The 19,032-nt window shown below is 43.5% G+C and overlaps 1 protein-coding gene across 1 annotated transcript in view; it reads left to right on the forward strand.

The window, feature by feature from the left end:
- The window catches only part of PCSK5 (proprotein convertase subtilisin/kexin type 5), a 448,720-nt gene that overhangs the window by 357,498 nt on the left and 72,190 nt on the right, over positions 1-19,032 (forward strand). Inside the window, exon 22 of the mRNA XM_075828207.1 lies at positions 8,133-8,269. Within this exon, the coding sequence (XP_075684322.1) occupies positions 8,133-8,269 (137 nt within the window). The remainder of the gene's footprint in view (positions 1-8,132; positions 8,270-19,032) is intronic.

A 19,032-nucleotide genomic window follows, 5' to 3' on the forward strand; every position in this document is an offset into this window, starting at 1 on the left:
TTGACATGTTTCACTTTATGTGGTAATAGCTTCGGAATACTTTCACCTATCCAAGCGATTCCGAGAATGTTTTTTCGTAACATATTGGACTTTATGTTACTGGCAAAATTTGCTCAATACATTCAGTATTTAATTGTGAAAAACACCAAAATGTAGTAAAAAAATTGCAAAAATTAGCATTTTTCTAAATTTAAATGTATCTGCTTGTAAGACAGGCAGTTATACCACACAAAATAGTTGCTAATTAACATCTCCCATATGTTTACTTTAGATCGTGATAGTTGTTTTGAATATCGTTTTATTTTTCTAGGACGTTACAAGGCTTAGAACTTTAGCTGCAATTTCAAAAGGCTATTTTTGAATTTTTGAATTTTTGAATTTTTGTTTTGAATATCGTTTTATTTTTCTAGGACGTTACAAGGCTTAGAACTTTAGCTGCAATTTCAAAAGGCAAATTTAGCTGCAATTTCAAAAGGCTATTTTTACAGGGGCCAGTTCAGATGTGAAGTGGCTTTGAGGGCCTTATATACTAGAAACCCCCAATAAGTCACCCCATTTTAAAAACTTCACCCCTCAGAGTATTAAAAATAGCATTTAGAAAGTTTCTTAACCCTTTAGACGTTTCACAGGAATTAAACCAAAGTAGAGGTGAAATTTACAAATTCAGGTTTTACCAGAGAAATGCAACTGAATATCTATTGCCCAGATTCTGCAGTTTTTAGAAATATCCCACATGTGGCCCTAGTGTGCTAATGGACTGAAGCACTGGCCTCAGAAGCAAAGGAGCACCTAGAGGATTTTGGGTCCTCCTTTTTATTAGAAAATATTTTAGGCACCATGTCAGGTTTGAAGGGCTCTTGCGGTGCCTAAATAGTGGAAATCCCCCAAAAGTGACCCCATTTGGGAAACTAGACCCCTCAAGGAAATTATCTAGGGGTATAGTGAGCATTTTGTCCCACAGGTGTATTGCAGAAATTATTGGAAGTAGGTCGTGAAAATTAAAATCTACATTCTTTCAAAGAAAATGTAGGTTTAGCTAATTTGTTCTCATTTCCACAAGGACTAAAGGATATAAAGCACTGCCATATTTGTAAAGCAATTTCTTCCGATTAAAACAATACCCCACATGTGGTAATAAACGGCTGTTTGGACACACGGCAGGGCTTAGAAGGGAAAAAAAAACATTTGGCTTTTGGAGCTCAAATTTAGCAGGAATGGTTTGCGGAGGCCAGGTCGCATTTGTAAAGCCTCCGAAGGGACAAAACAGTAGAAACCTTACACAAGTGACCCCATTTTGGAAACTATACTCCTTGAGGAAGTCATCTACGGGTGTAGTGAGCATTTTGACCCCACAGGGGTTTTATAGATTTTATTAGACTTGGGTAATGAAAATAAAAACAATCCTTTTTCTTCAATAAGACGTAGCTTTAGCTCAAAATTTTTCATTTTCTCAACAAATAAAGGAAAAAAAGAACCCCAACATTTGTAAAGCAACTTCTCTGGAGTACGGCAATACCCCATATATGGTCATAAACTGCTGTTTGGGCACACGGCAGAGCTCAGAAGGGAAAGAGTACCATTTGGCTTTTGGAGTACAGATTTTGCTGGATTGATTTAGTGGAACCATGTCGCTTTTGCAAAGCCCCTAAGGTACCCGTACAGTGGAAACTCCCCAAAAGTGACTCCATTTACAAAACTACACCCCTTGAAGAATTCATCTAGGGGTGTAGTGGCCATTTTGACCCCACAGATGTTTCATAGATTTTATTAGGATTGGGCAGTGAAAATAAAAAAAATCCTTTTTCTTCAATAAGATGTAGCTTTAGCACAAAATTTTTCATTTTCTCAACAAATAAAGGAAAAAAAACCCACAACGTTTGTAAAGCAATTTTTCCTGAGTATGGCAATACCCCATATGTGGTCATAAACTGCTGTTTGGGCACACAAGGGCTCAGACGGGAAGTGGTGCCATTTGGCTTTTGGAGTGTAGATTTTGCTGGATTGGTTTCTGGTCGCTATGTCGCATTTCCAAAGCCCCTGTAGGACCAAAACAGTGAAAACCCCCCACAATTGACCCCATTTTGGAAACTACACCCCTCAAGGTATTCACCTAGGGGTGTAGCGAGCATGTTAAACCCCGCATGTGTTTTGCAGAAATTAGTGTGCACTCGATGTTGCAGAGTGAAACATTTTTTTTTTTTTAGATAGATATGCCAATATGTGGTGCCCAGCTTGTGCCACCATAACAAGACAGCTCTCTAATTATTATTCTGTGTTTCCCGGTTTTAGAATCATCCTACATGTGGCCCTAATCTTTTGCCTGGACATTCGACAGGGCTCAGGAGTGAAAGAGTACCATGCGAAATAGAGGCCTAATTTGGCGACTTACAAAGTATTGGTTCACAATTGCAGAGGCTCTGATGTGAAATAATAAAAGACACCCCTGACAAGTCACCCCATTTTGGAAACTACACCCCTCAAGGCATTTATTAAGAGGTGTAGTGAGCATTTTCACCCCACAGGTCTTTTCCATAAATGATTGCGCTGCGGATGGTGCAAAGTAAAACATTTTATTTTTCCCTAGATATGCCATTTCAGTGGGAAATATGTTGTGCCCAGCTTACACCACTGGAGACACACACCCCAAAAATTGTTAAAAGAGTTCTCCCGGGTATGCGATGCCATGTGGAAGTAAACTCCTGTTTGGGCACGCTGTAGGGTTCACAGGGGAGGGAGCACCATTTGGCTTTTGGAGCGTGGATTTTGCTTGGTAGTAGTTTTGTTTGGAGTTTTACTGGTATTTCAGTTTATAATGTGGGGCATGTGTGAGCTGGGCAGAGTACATCAGGGGCATAGTCAGGTGGTATAATAATGGGGTAAACAATAAAATAATCCATAAATATGTGTTACACTGTGAAGCAATCCTTTATGCGCAGGCCAGTGTTGCACTGATAATTGTCCTTTATTATCCCCCTTTTGGTCCACATTCCGCACCTTTGCAGTTTGGAGAATTTCGCTGGGAAGTGTTGTCCTGGTATAATACGGGCGCCCCCGCTTCCAGCAGATATATTTTGACCCTACCTTTCCTGGTTCCCTAATTTTATGGCCTTGATAAATCGCCTCTTGAAACAGAAGAAATGTTCCCCTCGGGCCTGCACAACCGCATATTTTTCTTTCCTGACTTATTGGAGCCTTAACTTATTTTATTTTTCATAGACGTAGCGGTATGAGGACTGTTTTTTACAGGACGAGCTGTAGTTATTATTGGTACCATTTTGGGGTATATGCGACTTTTTGATCACTTGTTATCCTTTTTTTTGGGAGGCAAGGTGATTAAAAACCAGCAATTCTGGCATAGTTTTTTTAGGGGTTTTTTTATACAGCGTTCACCAGTCATCATAAATTACATGTTAACTTCATTCTGCGGTTCAGTACGATTCCGGCGATACCAAATTTATAGCACTCTTTTATGTTTTACAACTTTTTGCACAATAAAATTACTTTTGCACAAAGAATGTATTTTTTCTGTCGCCATGTTGGGAGAACCATAACTTTTTCATTTTTTCGTTGAGGGAGCTCTATGAGGGCTTGTTTTTTGCGAGACGAACTATAGTTTTTATAGGTACCATTTTTGGATACATGTGACTTTTTGATCACTTTTTCTTTCAATTTTTTTTAAGACAAAGTGTTTTTTAGGTTTTTTTACGGCGTTCACTGTGCAGGACAAATAACAATATTTTTATAGTTCAGGTCGTTACGGATGCGGAGATACCAAATATGTATGGTTTTATTATTTTTTTCAATAATAAATGACTTGATAAGGGAAAAAGGGCGATCGTGTTTTATGTTATTACTTGAAACGTTTTTTGGTTTTTTTTACAACTTTTATTTTTACTTTTTTTACACTCTTCTTTAGTCCCACTAGGGGACTTGAAGGTGCAACTGTTTGATTGATGTTCTAATACATTGCACTACCTATGTAGTGCAATGTATTAGAACTGTCAATTGTTCCCTGACAGCAAGCCGATAAGGCTCCGGCTCCGGTCGGGGCCTAATCGGCTTCCATAATGGCAGTGCCGAGGCCATTGTTAGGCCTCCTGTTGCCATAGTAGCAGTCAGCAGCCTTGCCATCGCATGGCAGGCTGCCGATTTTCTACAAACCACTAAGCTGAAGCTATCGCTGTAACATACCTCCGGACACCCACTGCATAGGAGGTTTCCGTTGCTGGCTGACCGGGAGGCCAGTATTAGGCCTCCGGTTGCCATTGCAGCCACCTGCAACCCAGCGATTACGTTGCTGGGGTGCCGGTGGCTAAAAACTCCTCACATGCTGTGATTTCTATTGAACGCAGCATCTGAGGGGTTAATCGGCCGGATCGGATGCTAGCTCCGGTCCTGGCCGTTACCTCAGGGTGCCAGCTGTAACATACAGCTGGCACACGGCGGTGATAGTGCAGGCTCAGCTCCTGAGCCCACACTATCACCTCGACGTAATAGTACTGCGCTTAAATACGGCGGATGTCGAGAAGGGGTTAATTAAAGAAAAAATAAGTTCTAAATACTTGCAATTTACCAATTAATAACTTACAAATAAATGATGAAATAGAGATGATGAAATAAAAAAGTTGCATTTTTACGTTAAAGAAAGTCAACAGGTATTTTGGGTAATTTAGTTGTTTAGTGATACAAAGAATCTAAACTTGATTTTATTTATAATTGAAAAGGTTTGAAAAATTCTTAAGAAAAAAATACAAACTAACTGCAATAATGTGTAAAATTGTCCAGGCATAGTTAGATATTACCAAACGTATGTTTTTTTTTTGTTGTTTTTTTACTTTTAGTTAATTAATCCCGGCACCATCAAGGAGCTTGTTAATACATAAAAAAAATGTGGCTCTTCATTAGCCGGGATTTTCTTCCACTCAGATTCAATAACATTGCCTAAACCATGAGCAAGAGCCCTTGTTCTTGCCTCCAGACACGTGCCTTTACAGAAAGGTGCCAGTCAATATGATCAAAGCTGGTCCCTAACCACAAAATCCCTGGGCCCAGGTTTCTCAGCCGCTATGAGAACAAAACAAACAAACATACTGTACCCACATGACATTTTTTCCTTGTTAATGTATGTGCCCATATATAACCTGGCTTTCACAAATACTTCAAGAGTCTGCTAGGAATACCGGATCAACCACAAAAAAACAGTAGCAAACAGGAGCTCGGAAGAATCAATTTCACAGTCTTTTCCGTTATATTAAACACACTTTGTTTTTTGTTTTTATTTTACAAGAGTTCCCTGGGTAATGAAATAGGGTCTATGACTGAGCGCTCACGTTCCATAGAGTTTAACAGAAACACTGTTTTTCTAAGTAAATGAACAGAATGTGATGTTCAGGCTCCGGATGTGATACAGGAGAGTTAACTCTATACTGGTATTTCTGGTTCTTACAAAGCAGAAAGTTGAAAATAAAAAAGAAAATATGTTTTTCATAAAATATTACTTTAAAGATTCATCTATTATGTGTTACCCATGGACAGTGACAACAGATACTACAGGTAGATATTTATGAGTGAATTATTTACCAACCTAGTGATCTGCAGATTTTTAGGCCTCATTCACACGGCAGGGTTTCCCGGCCGGGTGCCGGCCGTTCATAAATCGGCCGGCACCCGGCTGCATTAGGAATAATAGACTCCTAATGGGGCTATTCACACGACCGATTTTTTGACGGCCGGGAAAACCGGGCGTCAAAAAATAGGACATGCTCTATCTTCGCCCGGGTACCCGGCCGCCCGGCTCCCATAGAAGTCTATGGGGCCGGGTATTACACGGCCATCACCGGGATGTGTCCCGAGTGATGGCCGGGTTTTCCGGCGCTTGCGCTCTATCTCCTCCTCATCACAGCGCAGAGTGCATATGAGGAGGAGGAGTTGATGCCATCCGGACGAATGGCATCGCTGTACACTGTGTGGCAGGGCCGGGGTGTACAGCAGGTGGAAGGGAGCGCTGCGCTGGCTCCCTTCCCCTGCTTGTTTTAAAAGCACCCTGGCCCGGCGACACCTTCGATGGCGCCGCTAGCAGCTGCTGCTGCTACTACTGTAGCGACGCCACTATAGCAGAGCGGGGAGGTATCTCCCCGCTCTGCTATGTGCTAGCTGCACTTTAGCTCCTTGAAGGAGCGGAATCCCCGTGTTTTCGGGGATTCCGCTCAAGACAGAGCGCTTGATGTCTCTGTCCATATCTGGGCAGTGACATCAGGGGAAACTCCTGAAGCGGAATCCCCGAACACATGGGGATTCCCCTTCAGGAGTTGCCGCTGATGTCACTGTCCAGATCTGCCCGGCCCGGCACGGATGCAAAACTTAATGCAAACCGGCCGGGCAAAATGGCCGATTTTACCGGCCGACACTCGGGCTCGGGAACGACCCGGTCGTGTGAATCCCGCCTTAGGGTGATGGCATGTAGACATACTGTAGAGCAGGAGTGGGCATTTTTTTCCCGTTTTGGATCTACTTTTTGTGAAGCCTGAGTTAGGCGATCTAATAGGGGAACATGGACAAAATATTAGCCATGAAGGAGTGTGTGAAACCCACACCAGCTAATAGCACTGGTCCAGACTTACAAGTCTCTATATGATTTGTCAACAAGCTACCCACTAGAAAAGAGTAGGGATAGGCTCACTGGAACATGAACCTATGACGAGGCAGTTAGCCCACTTCTGTATAGAAGACAGCAGCATTGAAATCTAATGGTCTCCGTTGTGAGGTCTACTGGTAGGTCACAACCTACTCTTTGGCCACCACTGCTGTAGAGGATTTTTGCTGAAGATGATGAATGATTGTGATTGGTTCAATCAGAAATATTAATATGTTGTCCTCCATGCCGTGGTAATAGCATAAAAGTGCTATTGTTTATTGTGCATGGAGGAGGGCATATCCACTCCGCTCATGTGTTTCATGGTCACTATTTAAAGAAATGCTGCAATTTAAACCAATGTTGCTTCATCATTAAACAGTTTACTACAGTGCTGTAATTTCTGCTATAGATAGAACGTTGTTTCTTTTTTGTGAGGAAAACGCATGGTGGTGACTTTCTGCTATCTAGCTCTACTATGGGAATTCTCCTTCGTGAAGAAGATCTGATATATGAAAAAAGTATCCATCCTTTGGTTGCTGCTCAAGTAAAAGTAGTTATGCTGCTATATACAGTCCTTCAGTTCAATTTACTGTCAACAATATGGGGGCTCAACCCAGACGTTGCTATGAGACCCTATGAATTCTAGTTCTGACCTGGATAGATAGATAGATAGATAGATAGATAGATAGATAGATAGATAGATAGATAGATAGATAGATAGATAGATAGATATGAGGTAGGGAGATAGATAGATAGATAGATAGATAGATAGATAGATAGATAGATAGATAGATAGATAGATAGATAGATAGATAGATAGATAGATAGATATGAGATAGATAGATAGATAGATAGATAGATAGATAGATAGATAGATAGATAGATAGATAGATAGATAGATAGATAGATAGATAGATAGATAGATAGATGTTAGATAGATAGATAGATAGATAGATAGATAGATAGATAGATAGATAGATAGATAGATAGATAGATAGATAGATAGATAGATAGATATGTCCAGTTTAGTACATTCAAAGTTAAAGGGTAACTAAACTATCAGAAAACTTCTGACAAGTCATAGTGACGTCAGAAGTTTTGATTGATGGGGTCTGAGCACTGAGACCCCACTAATCACTAAAACGAAGTGGCAGAAGCGCTCAGGTGAGCGCTGAGCCTCTTGGTTTCTATTCGGCCTTTTTTCAGAAAGCCGAGCAGTTGGTGTAGGAGGTCATAGACTTGAGTCCGTACACAGTTACTTTGGCTTTCCAAGACAAGCCGATCAGAAACAAAGCGGCACAACTCTGACCTAAGTGCTTCTGCCGCTTCGTTTTAGCGACGGGCGGGGGTCTCAGTACTCGGACCCCCACCGATCAAAACTTCTGACATGTCACTATGACATGTCAGGCGTTTTCTGAAATTTTAGTTACTCTTTAATTCTTCCTGGAAGTGGCATTATAAACGTCTTTCTCACTTTCTTTCTTTTTATTTGTCACAGGTTCTTGGATGATGGACAGTGTGTATTAATCTGCCCTGTCGGAAAATATGAATTCAACAGGCAATGTCATATGTGTCACCATACTTGTCTTGCATGCAACGGAAGCGAGCCTGACACATGTACAACATGTGGCATTGGTAAGTCCTCTAAGACACAGCAGGATTATAAATGTCGTCACAAACAATTTAAATTTCAATGGAAAGATTTGAGAAGGGATTGGGGATAAATATGAATTTCCATGACAGCTTTTAGTAACTCTGGACAAATGATATCAGCCTCCTGAGCATCAACAGAGAATTACAAACTCTATATGGCAATATGATTAAGCCTAAGAAATAAGCAGCACAAAAAGAAAAGACTGGAAGATTTTGCTGTTGACATAAAAAGTCACCAATGCACTGCTTGACTTGTGAAGAGAAATTGAAATATTGATTTCTAGCTGTAAAAACGACATCAAATGGAATACTCAGTGTGGAACAAATAGTTACTCAGACTTTCCCAGTGGGGTTGACTGGTTAGAGCAGTAATATATTGTCAGAACATGTAACAGTGGATGTTATAACAATACAATGAAAGCAATTTTCAATTCATCCATCTTTCCATTGACATAGCTCCATGACTAGTTTCTTAGAACAATAGTGGAAGTGCAAGCCCACAGACCTGCACCAAGGCGACCTTCTGACAGATCTCAATGACACAGTAGAAAAATGCCAGGATCTCGTTGTTAGGGATTTTGATGGCGGTCTCAGTCCTTGAAACCTATTTACAAGTCTCCATGATGAGTTAGAAAAGTGCAAGGACCTCTTTGTTTAGGATATTGGTTGAGGTTCCAGCAGGGGCGTAGCTAGGGGGGCAGGCGGGGCATCTGCCCCGGGCACAACAATGAGGGAAGGTGGGGGGGGGGGGCACCACTCCCGCACCGTCCATGACGGTGGCCTGCTACCTCTCAGAGGGGGCGGTGGCGCCACTGAAACCAGCCGCTGCCACCCCCTTCCTGAACTTTAATTGTAGCTGTGTCTGAGTACATCTTTGCACCGCTTGCGTCGTTGAAAGGTGCTGATTGACAGGGGAAGTCTTTTTGTCCTACCAATCAGCGCCTTTTATAGATGCAAACGTCGCAAAGACGTCATCGCGCCGCATGCGTCTATAAAAGGCGCTGATTGGCAGGGCAGAATGACTTGCCCTGTCGATCAACGCCTTTCAACGACGCAAACGGCGTGATGACGTTATCGTGCCGCTTGTGTCGTTCTACCCCAGCAGACCTGCTCAGAAGAGAGCAGGTCTGCATTGCCACCGGACGGCACAGGAATGGGATTAAGGTGAGTATGAAACATATTTTTTTTTTATCCTAATAAAAATGTGAGTGGCATTACCTACAGTGGGGCTCTATCTACAGGGGTCAGCTCTATCTACAGGGGTGGGCTGTATGTGGATCACTATAGAGGGAGCTATATGTGAGGCACTATATACAGGGGTGGGCTATATGTGGAGCAATATTTATAGGGGGAGAGATATGTAGGGCACTATCTACAGGGGTGAGCTATATGTTGGACACTATATACAGGGGTGGGCTATATCTACAGGGGTGGGCTATATGTGGAGCATTATAGGGGGAGCTATATGTGAGGCACTATATACAGGGGTGGGTTATATGTGTATCACTATTTATAGGGGGAGATATATGAGGGGCACTATCTAGAGGGATGGGCTATATGTTGGACACTATATACAGGGGAAGGCTATATGTGGAGCACGAGCTACAGGGGTGGGCTATATGTGGAGCACTATCTACAGGGGGAGCTATACGTGGGGCTCTATATATAGGGGGAGCTATATGTGGGGACTATATACAGGGGGCAATATCTAGGGCACTATCTACAGGGTTGGGCTATATGTGGGGCACTATCTACAGAGGGGGCTACATGTGGGGCACTATCTACAGGTGGCTATATGTGGGGCACTATTTTCAGAGGGTGCTATATGTGGGGCTCTATATACAGGGAGGGCTATATGTAGGGCACTATCTACAGGGGGTCTATATGTGGGCACAATCTACAGGGGGGGCTATAAGTGGGCACAATCGACAGGGGTGGCAATATGTGGGGCACTATCTACAGGGGCTGTATGTGGGGCACTATCTACAGGGGCTTTATGGAGGTCACTATAGGGGGATCTATGTAGGGCACTATCTACAGGTTGCACAGTGTGTTTAGCGCTGTAATATTTAGAGGCACAGTGTCTGGCACCATGAGAACTTTTTCTTCGTTTATAGGTGCAGAAATGTTTGAAAAGTGAGAAGCTGAAGACATCTGAGTGGCAAACTGCAGAAATGGGCTGTGGCTGGGAGAAGTCATCATAGAGGTCTGGACCGGATGGAGAAAAAAACACAACAAGAATCTGACGTCACCTGTGAGTCACTTAATGTAAATGTTTATTCTGCCTCTAATCAGTACAGTACTGCATATCCTTACCATTGTTCGGGCCATGCTGGGAGCTGTATACAAATTAGTGCAAACCTATACAGCAGGGGTTGCACTAAATTGAGCTGTATGTGTGATGGTGTTGTACTTATGTACTGAGCTTGGTTCTGGTGTTGTATATATGTACTGAGATTTGTTATGGTGTTGTATATATGGACTGAGCTTGGTTCTGTTGTTGTATATATGCACTGAGCTTGGTTCTGGTACTGTGTGTGTGTGTGTGTGTGTGTGTGTGTGTGTGTGTGTGTGTGTGTGTGTGTATATATATATATATATATATATATATGTGTATATATATATATATATATATATTTATATATATATATTTATATATATATATATATATATATATATATATATATATATATATATATATATATATATATATATAGCAAGATCCAAAATACAAGACAGCACACCAAATTCAGTGAAAAAATAGGATCACTTTAATCACCCCTTGCGACGTTTCAGCCCTACTCCATGGGGCCTTTCTTGAGTCACTACCTGGGAGGGAGGGCTGTGTGGCACTACCTGGGAGGGGGGCTGTGTGGCAGCATCTACAGAGGGCACTAAATTTATGGGGGTACAAACTGGGGACCTAACTTCTATATGGGGGCATAAACAGGGCCTAACGTCTATATGGGGGCACAAAGTGACGTTCTGCCATTTTACTGCCGCCGTGAGTTCCCCCGCAAAGGGAATTACTAAGTATGTGTCGCGCAAGGGCTCCATATAAACCTGGAGCCGGCCCTGACCACATTGATAAGGACATTGATAGAAAGCCAGCTCCTGTACCTGCACTGATCTGATATGTCTGAATTAAAAAATACCAATATTTGGAAACATATTTATTAGTATTGATGGATACATTGAAAACCATTTCATGCAGTACTTTTTTGCATCTTTTATGCTTTAAAAGGGTATTCCTAAGTTAGACATTTATGCCATAAATGTCTGATAGACGTGGCTACTAGCACTAGGACCCACACCTATATCAAGAGCGATTGTCACGTAACCCTCGTTTTGGCTGGTTGCAGATTCCAGGTGGGGACTAGTGGAGGGGCGCCGGGCATGCGCACTGCTCTCCATTCTGTTCTATGGGACATACGGAAACAGTCAAGCAGCCAAAAGTTAATGAATTCCCTTCCAAATATTGTTCAACACTGCACATTGTTAAAATACGTGACGCTTAGAACAATAGTGAAACAGCAGTTTACAGGTATGAAATAAATTACAAGGAATTCATCTGATGCTCAGATATTGTTATGACTTTGGCATAATAATCAAATCCATTCTAGCTCATGTGAATGGCTGGACAATGTATTTGTCATGAATGTAATAATTCTAGACGCAAGAAAAATCCTGAGTAGTCAGTAGATTGTCATTTTAAATTCATACATGACGTAAGGTGTGGCCTACTTAATGGGTGGAGTCTAAGGCGCCAGGCAATCCATGTCTACAGGCTTCTGAAATGTAAACCTGGCACTGATGACATGGGTAAACTATATCTGCCCTAGCCATCTGGTCTAGGACAAGTGATATAATTGTGCTCGCCATCATTTACTGTGAGATTGACCAGATACCATCAAAAGCTATCAATGAAGAGTAATATGACCTGCTCCTATGACAGCTTAATGTAACAGTCCACAACAGGGGGTATGTGGGCCCCTCAGATGCACTGTCCAGTTGTCTGATTGGTCAGTCTGCGACTCATACATGATATGGTAGATAACCAGTGGCGTAGCTATAGGGGTCGCAGCGGTCGCAACTGCGACCGGGCCCCCAGCTAGGGGGGGCCCGCAGGCCCCCCTCACCACAGTAGCACAGTAGTGCTACAATGATTACTCTGCATTGCTGGGTCCAGTGGCGTAGCTATAGGGGTCGCAGCGGTCGCAACTGCGACTGGGCCCCCAGCTAGGGGGGGCCCGCAGGCCCCCCTCACCACAGTAGCACAGTAGTGCTACAATGATTACTCTGCATTGCTGGGTCCCTGCTGGGGTACAAAAGAGACCCAGCAATGCATTTTAAAGCATTGGTGGCAGCTCGGCAGTGAAATAGTCATTGCACGGAGGGGGAAGACTCTTACCCGCCCACTGTGCTGTCCAGCCAATCAGCTCGCTTCTAGCTGTTTCCCTCTTCCTGTGCAGAGGAATGGCTACAGCAAGAAGATCGTGTGTATGCCGGCTCCTCCCAGGAATCCTGACTCCTGCTGCTCCCTGACCCCACACCCGATGTATGTAAGTAACTGCTAGTAATGCAGCTATTAACCCCTTTATTGTGTATGTCTGTCATGCTGAGCAGTCACACTTCAGGGCTGACTGTTTAGCATAACAGAAAAAGTATATCCATCCATCCATCCATCCATCCATCCATCTTCTATCTATCTAATCTATCTCTATCTATCTATCTATCTATCTATCTATCTATCTATCTATCTATCTATCTATCTATCTAATATCTATCTATCTATCTATCTATCTCATATCTATCTATCTATCTATCTATCTATCTATCTATCTATCTAATATCTATCTATCTATCTATCTATCTATCTATCTCATATCTATCTATCTATCTATCTATCTATCTATCTATCTATCTATCTATCTATCTATCTATCTATCTATCTATCTATCCACTGGCGTAGCTATAGGGGTCGCAGCGGTGGCAATTGCGACCGAGCCCCGAAGCCAGGGGGGCCCACAGCCCCACACACCACGTCAATAAAAAGTTACTATAGTAACTCGGGCCGCAGGCCCCTGTTACTATAGTAACAGACTGTACTTACCTTCCTGGTTCCGGATCGCAGCGGAGGTCCTGACGTCAATCACTGTGCGCAGCGCATGACGTCACAGCGCTATGCGCTGCGCACAGCATCGAGAGGACAGACCTACCGCCACGGCTGAAGAGGAAGGTAAGATTAGCCCTGACTGGCGGGGTCCGACTCCCGGGACCCGCCAATCAGCTGTTTTGAAGGGGCCGCAGCGCTCGCACGAGAGCTGCTTCCCCTTCATTCTGGTCACACTGTGAATCCGTGTCGGCGATTCACAGTGTGAGCGAGTAGTGAAATGAAGGGGAAGCAGCTCTCGTACGAGTGCTGCGGCCCCTTCAAAACAGCTGATTGGCGGGTCCCGGGAGACGGACCCCGACACATCAGCTATTGATGGCCTACCCTAAGGATAGGCAATCAATGTTTAGGGACTGGACAACCTCTTTAAGCCTACGATGTAGCAGGCGTAGAGGACCCATGAGACAGGATCACAGATTGTGTGATGCTGTCTGCTGGGCCCTATATCTAAGCCAATCACATGGTAGGCTTAGATAAATTGGCCCATGTGTGATCCTGTCTGATGGGCCCTGTATATAAGCCTACCACACTGTACGTTTAGATACAGGGCCCCAGCACACAGTAATCTTATACTATATAAGATTACTGTCCGCTGGACCCTGTATCTAAGCCTACCTTGTGATAGGCTCAGATACAGGGTCCCACACACAGTATCACACATGGGCCCTGAATATAAGCCTAACACATGTGTTACTAATCGTTTTTTTTGTGTGTTTTCTTACAGGTTCGGCGGATTCCAGGACTACTTCGATGACGGCTTTCTTTTATTATCAATAAAATGGTTAATGAGGGTTGTGTGTTTTTTTTTTATTTCAATAAAATATTTTTTCTATGTCTGTGTTTTTTTAAACTATATTACTACCGCCTTAGTAATGGCCGCCGGCTGATTGACAGCGTCCATTGCTAAGGCGGGGCTTAGTGTTAGCCGGTGCAGCGGCTAACACTAACCCCCTTTATTACCCCGGTACCCACCGCCACCAGGGGTGCTGGGAAGAGCCGGGTACCATCCAGTACTTGACCATCTGTAGTGATGGTCGGCCACTGGGGTGGCCGCAGGCTGGTATTATCAGGAGGGGAAAGGCCAAAAACAGTGGCCCTTCCCACCCTGGTAATGCTAGGCTGCTGCTGCTTTATTGTATCTGGCTGGTTATGAAAAATGGGGGGGACCCCACGTCATTTAAAAAAAAATAATTGGAAAGAACGATGTGGGGTCCCACCCAATTTTCATAACCAGCCAGATACAACACAGCAGCAGCAGGCAGCATTACCAGGGTGGTAGGTGCCACTGTTTTTGGCCTTCCCCAGCCTAAAACTACCAGCCTGCGGCCACCCCGGTGCCTGCCCGTCACTACAGATGGTCGGGTACTGGTTTGTACCCGGCTCTTCCCAGTACCCCTGGTGGCGGTGGGTACCGGGGTAATAATGGGGGTTAGTGTAGCCTCTGCACCTGCTAACATTAAGCCCCGCCTTAGTAATGGAGGTTGTCAATCAGCCAGCGGCCATTACTAAGGCGGTGATAATAAAGTTTAAAAAGATACAAGCACATAGAAAAAATATTTTATTGAAATAAAAAAACACAACCCCCGTTAACCATTTTATTGAGAATAAAAAAACGCCGTCATTGAAGTCCTCGAATCCGAAGTCCAACAACCGAACCTGTAAAAAAAACACAAACACACAAAAATAATCTGTAACACATAAAGAAGCAAAATTATTATTCTTACCTATCCTGGGTCCAGCGCTGGACCCGCAATGTCAGCGAGCTGGGCCCTGTATCTAATCCTATCATGTGTGATACTGCCTTCTGAGCCACTGTATCTAATCCAATCATGTGTGATACTGTCTGCTGAGCCACTGTATCTAATCCTATCATGTGTGATACTGCCTTCTGAGCCACTGTATCTAATCCTAGAATGTGTGATACTGTCTGCTGAGCCACTGTATCTAATCCTATCATGTGTGATATTGTCTGCTGGGCCACTGCATCTACTCCTATCATGTGTGATACTGTCTGCTGAGCCACTGTATCTAATCATATCATGTGTGATACTGTTTGTTGAGCCACTGTATCTAATCCTATCATGTGTGATACTGTCTGCTCAGCCACTGTATCTAATCCTATCATGTGTGATACTGTCTGCTGAGCCACTGTATCTAATCCTATCATGTGTGATACTCTCTGCTGAGCCACTGTATCTAATCCTATCATGTGTGATACTGTCTGCTGAGCCACTGTATCTAATCCTATCATGTGTGATACTGTCTGCTGAGCCACTGTATCTAATCCTATCATGTGTGATACTGTCTGCTGAGCCACTGTATCTAATCCTATCATGTGTGATACTATCTACTGAGTCATTGTATCTAATCCTATCATGTGTGATCCTATCATGTGTGATACTGTCTGCTCAGCCACTGTATCTAATCCTAGACCCAGCAATGCAGCTGAAAGCTGCGGACCGTCGGCCATGAGAAGTTTGCGAGGGGGGGGGGCCCAATAAGAACTTTTGCATCGGGGCCCATGAGCCTTTAGCTACGCCCCTGTAGATAACTATAAAAATGATGTTTGCAATAAAAAATTGATTTTGTAGTAATGTCTCCTTGATACACGGTAGGGATTAGTGAACCACATTCTTAGTAAATTTGTGAGAGGGAATCAACAGAAACTCCTTTGCATGTTCATCAATAAATGCTTAATATATATTATGGATTTATAGATTATTCTTTTCCGTTTTTTGCTGTTGTAAACTATATTTGACATGACAGAATATAAAAATCCTTTCATTTTACAATACAGTTCTCAGTAATCCTGTGACAGCTTGTCCCGTGTTCAGAAACCTGGCAAGTTGGATGATAAATGTTCTGTTACTTGCAGAGGTGCAATTGGCAACACTTGTGCAAGGAGTTTTCTCATTCTTACAGATCCGTTTCTTACATTGAGAAGGGAACTACAAAAATTACTATTTTGATATATGTCAATGTAATCAACAAACAGAACTTCAGTATAAAGAATAATATGTAATGCAGGATGGTCTGGTACACCTTTATAGGATGCTGAAACAAAGGTATCATGAGTCCATCACTATGCATTTCAAGATCTACGTTTGACTGTAAATGTGATGCTACAATAGTGCCACCATCTGGACAGCAATGGAATAGAATATTAACAAATAGTGTTTCTGATTGTAGTTACAACTACAATGAATGGCCACTTTATCCATCTAGTAGCATGTTGGACCTCATTTGGTCTTCAGTTCCGCAGCAATTCACTGTGGCATAGATTCCACTAGATGTTGAAATCATTCTTCAGGAATATACGCCCATGCGGACAGGATAGCTTCTCTCAGTTGACGCAAATTAGATGGAGGTACTGACATTCTCTGAACACGGGTGTTCTACCTTGTCCCAGAGATGCTCTATAGCAGAGGTGTCAAACTCAATTTTACCAAGGGCTACGTCAGCCTTATAGTTGCCTTCGAAGGGCCGATTGTAATTGTAAGACTGTATAAATGTAAGAGCTCGCTTAACTGTTAAATATTTATGCACGGCCAAGACCCGATCTCGATGTGGGAGTAAACCATGGTTGCCAACCTTCACTTCAGTAATTTCTGGAAGACTGAGCTAAAAATCACGGACAGATCAACATTTTTATGGACAAAATCATTGCCTGTGCACTGTGCTAGGAGTGACTAACCAATCACAGCTCCGCTTGTAGCGCTCCCACACTAACTTAGGTGATGTTTTCTCTGATTAGAGTCATTCACTCTTTTTTTCCACCATCCGGCCCAGACCCAGACTTATTCCAGCCACAGACATGTTGGTTTCTTGCTTTTCCAGCATCCTCCCCACCTATACCCCATCCTCTAAAAAAACTCGTAATCCAGATGATAATAATGATCCCTCAGTAACCGTGCCCACACACAGTAATAATACCCCAGTTCAGCCAGCTGTAGATAGCGCCACACACACAGCCCCCTGTAGATAGTGCCACACAGCCCCCCTTGTACAGAGTGCCACAGAGCTCCCCTTGTACAGAGTGCCCCCCTTGTAGAGAGCGCCACACAGCCCCCCTTGTACAGAATGCCACACAGCCCCCACTTGTGCAGAGTGCCACACACAGCCCTCTTGTACAGAGTGCCACACAGCCCCCCTTGTACAGTGCCCCCCTTGTAGCGTGCCCCACAGCCCGCCCCTTGTAGAGAGTGCCACACAGCCCCCCCCTTGTAGATAATGCCACACAGCCCCCCTTGTAGAGAGTGCCACACAGTCCACCCCTTGAAGATAGTTCCACACATAGGACCCAGAGCGCTGCAGGCCACAGAGCGGAGAGCGGTAGCTTACCGCTACCGCTCTCCGCTCTGCATGACGTGACCCACATTTAGCAGCAGGTCACGCGGCGGTCTGAGTAAGGTCGGTGCCAGCCCAAGAATTAACCAGTCCAGTCATTGGACCTCACATCACTGACGTGAGGTCAGTTTACTCAGGTCAGGTGACTGGAGTGGTCCACTCCCGACACTGACCTCACTCAGACTTAGTCACTTGGGCGCGGCCTGCATATTTTCAGATCTACTCTTCCCTTTGCTTTGCGCATGTTCTTTTTGGCGGATGCGCAGTGCAATGTTCCGGAAGAATTTAACAAAATCCCGGATGGAGCCTTTTTCTGGTGGACACTACGGACAGCAGAAAAAAACACCTGTTTTTGCGGACTGTCCGGAAATTTACGGACAGTTGGCAACCCTGGAGTAAACAGAGTGGACAACGATGACAGCAGTGCGCTCCGACTCCACCTCCAAACTATGTTGTGGAGGCAAGGATGGGGCCTGCTGCATCACAGTGGATTGGGTGAAGACTGTGCTGCTGCGCGCAGGGACTTCTGTCAAACTTAGAAGTCCTGCTGTTGTGGCGCTGCATGTAAAAACCTGATTCAGGTTTTTACATGCAGGGCATCTTGCGGGCCACATAAAATGAGGTGGCGGGCCAGATTCCGCCCACGGGCCTTATGTTTGACATGTGTGCTCTATAGGATTAAAATCTGGGGTCTGTGAAGGCCAGGGAAGCAAGAAAAGTTCCTTGTCATGTTCCTTAAACTAATCCATGACTATATGACACTTGTGGCATGGTGCATTAAGAGACTTACAGATGTAGCCATCTTTAACTTGACTCTGTTAACTTGCTGCAGCGTGATATCACACAACAAAAGTCATTGAAAAACTCACGATAAGGGATCTTGCCATTGTATATTTAATATGTTAAAAGTCAAGATAAAGACAGCTACATCTGTATAAAATGATAATTTATCTATTTCCCGTAACCTCACGAAAAATTAGGAATCTGTGCTTAAACAATTACAGACTAATGAAAACATTGTCATATGGTACTCAGATAAAGGAGGTTCAGTTGTTATCTTGGATTCAAACATATGAACGGGAGGTAATGCTTATGCTTAATGATATCACCTATCATAGACTACCATCTGACCCTACATTCATCTTCAAAGAAAAGTTAATAAAACTCTTAGATAAAGGTCTGTCTATGGGTATTTTTACAATCAAAGTCCTACCTAAAAATCCAT

The sequence above is a fragment of the Rhinoderma darwinii genome, chromosome 1 (assembly GCF_050947455.1).
Source record: "Rhinoderma darwinii isolate aRhiDar2 chromosome 1, aRhiDar2.hap1, whole genome shotgun sequence".
Classification (NCBI taxonomy): Eukaryota; Metazoa; Chordata; class Amphibia; order Anura; family Rhinodermatidae; genus Rhinoderma; species Rhinoderma darwinii.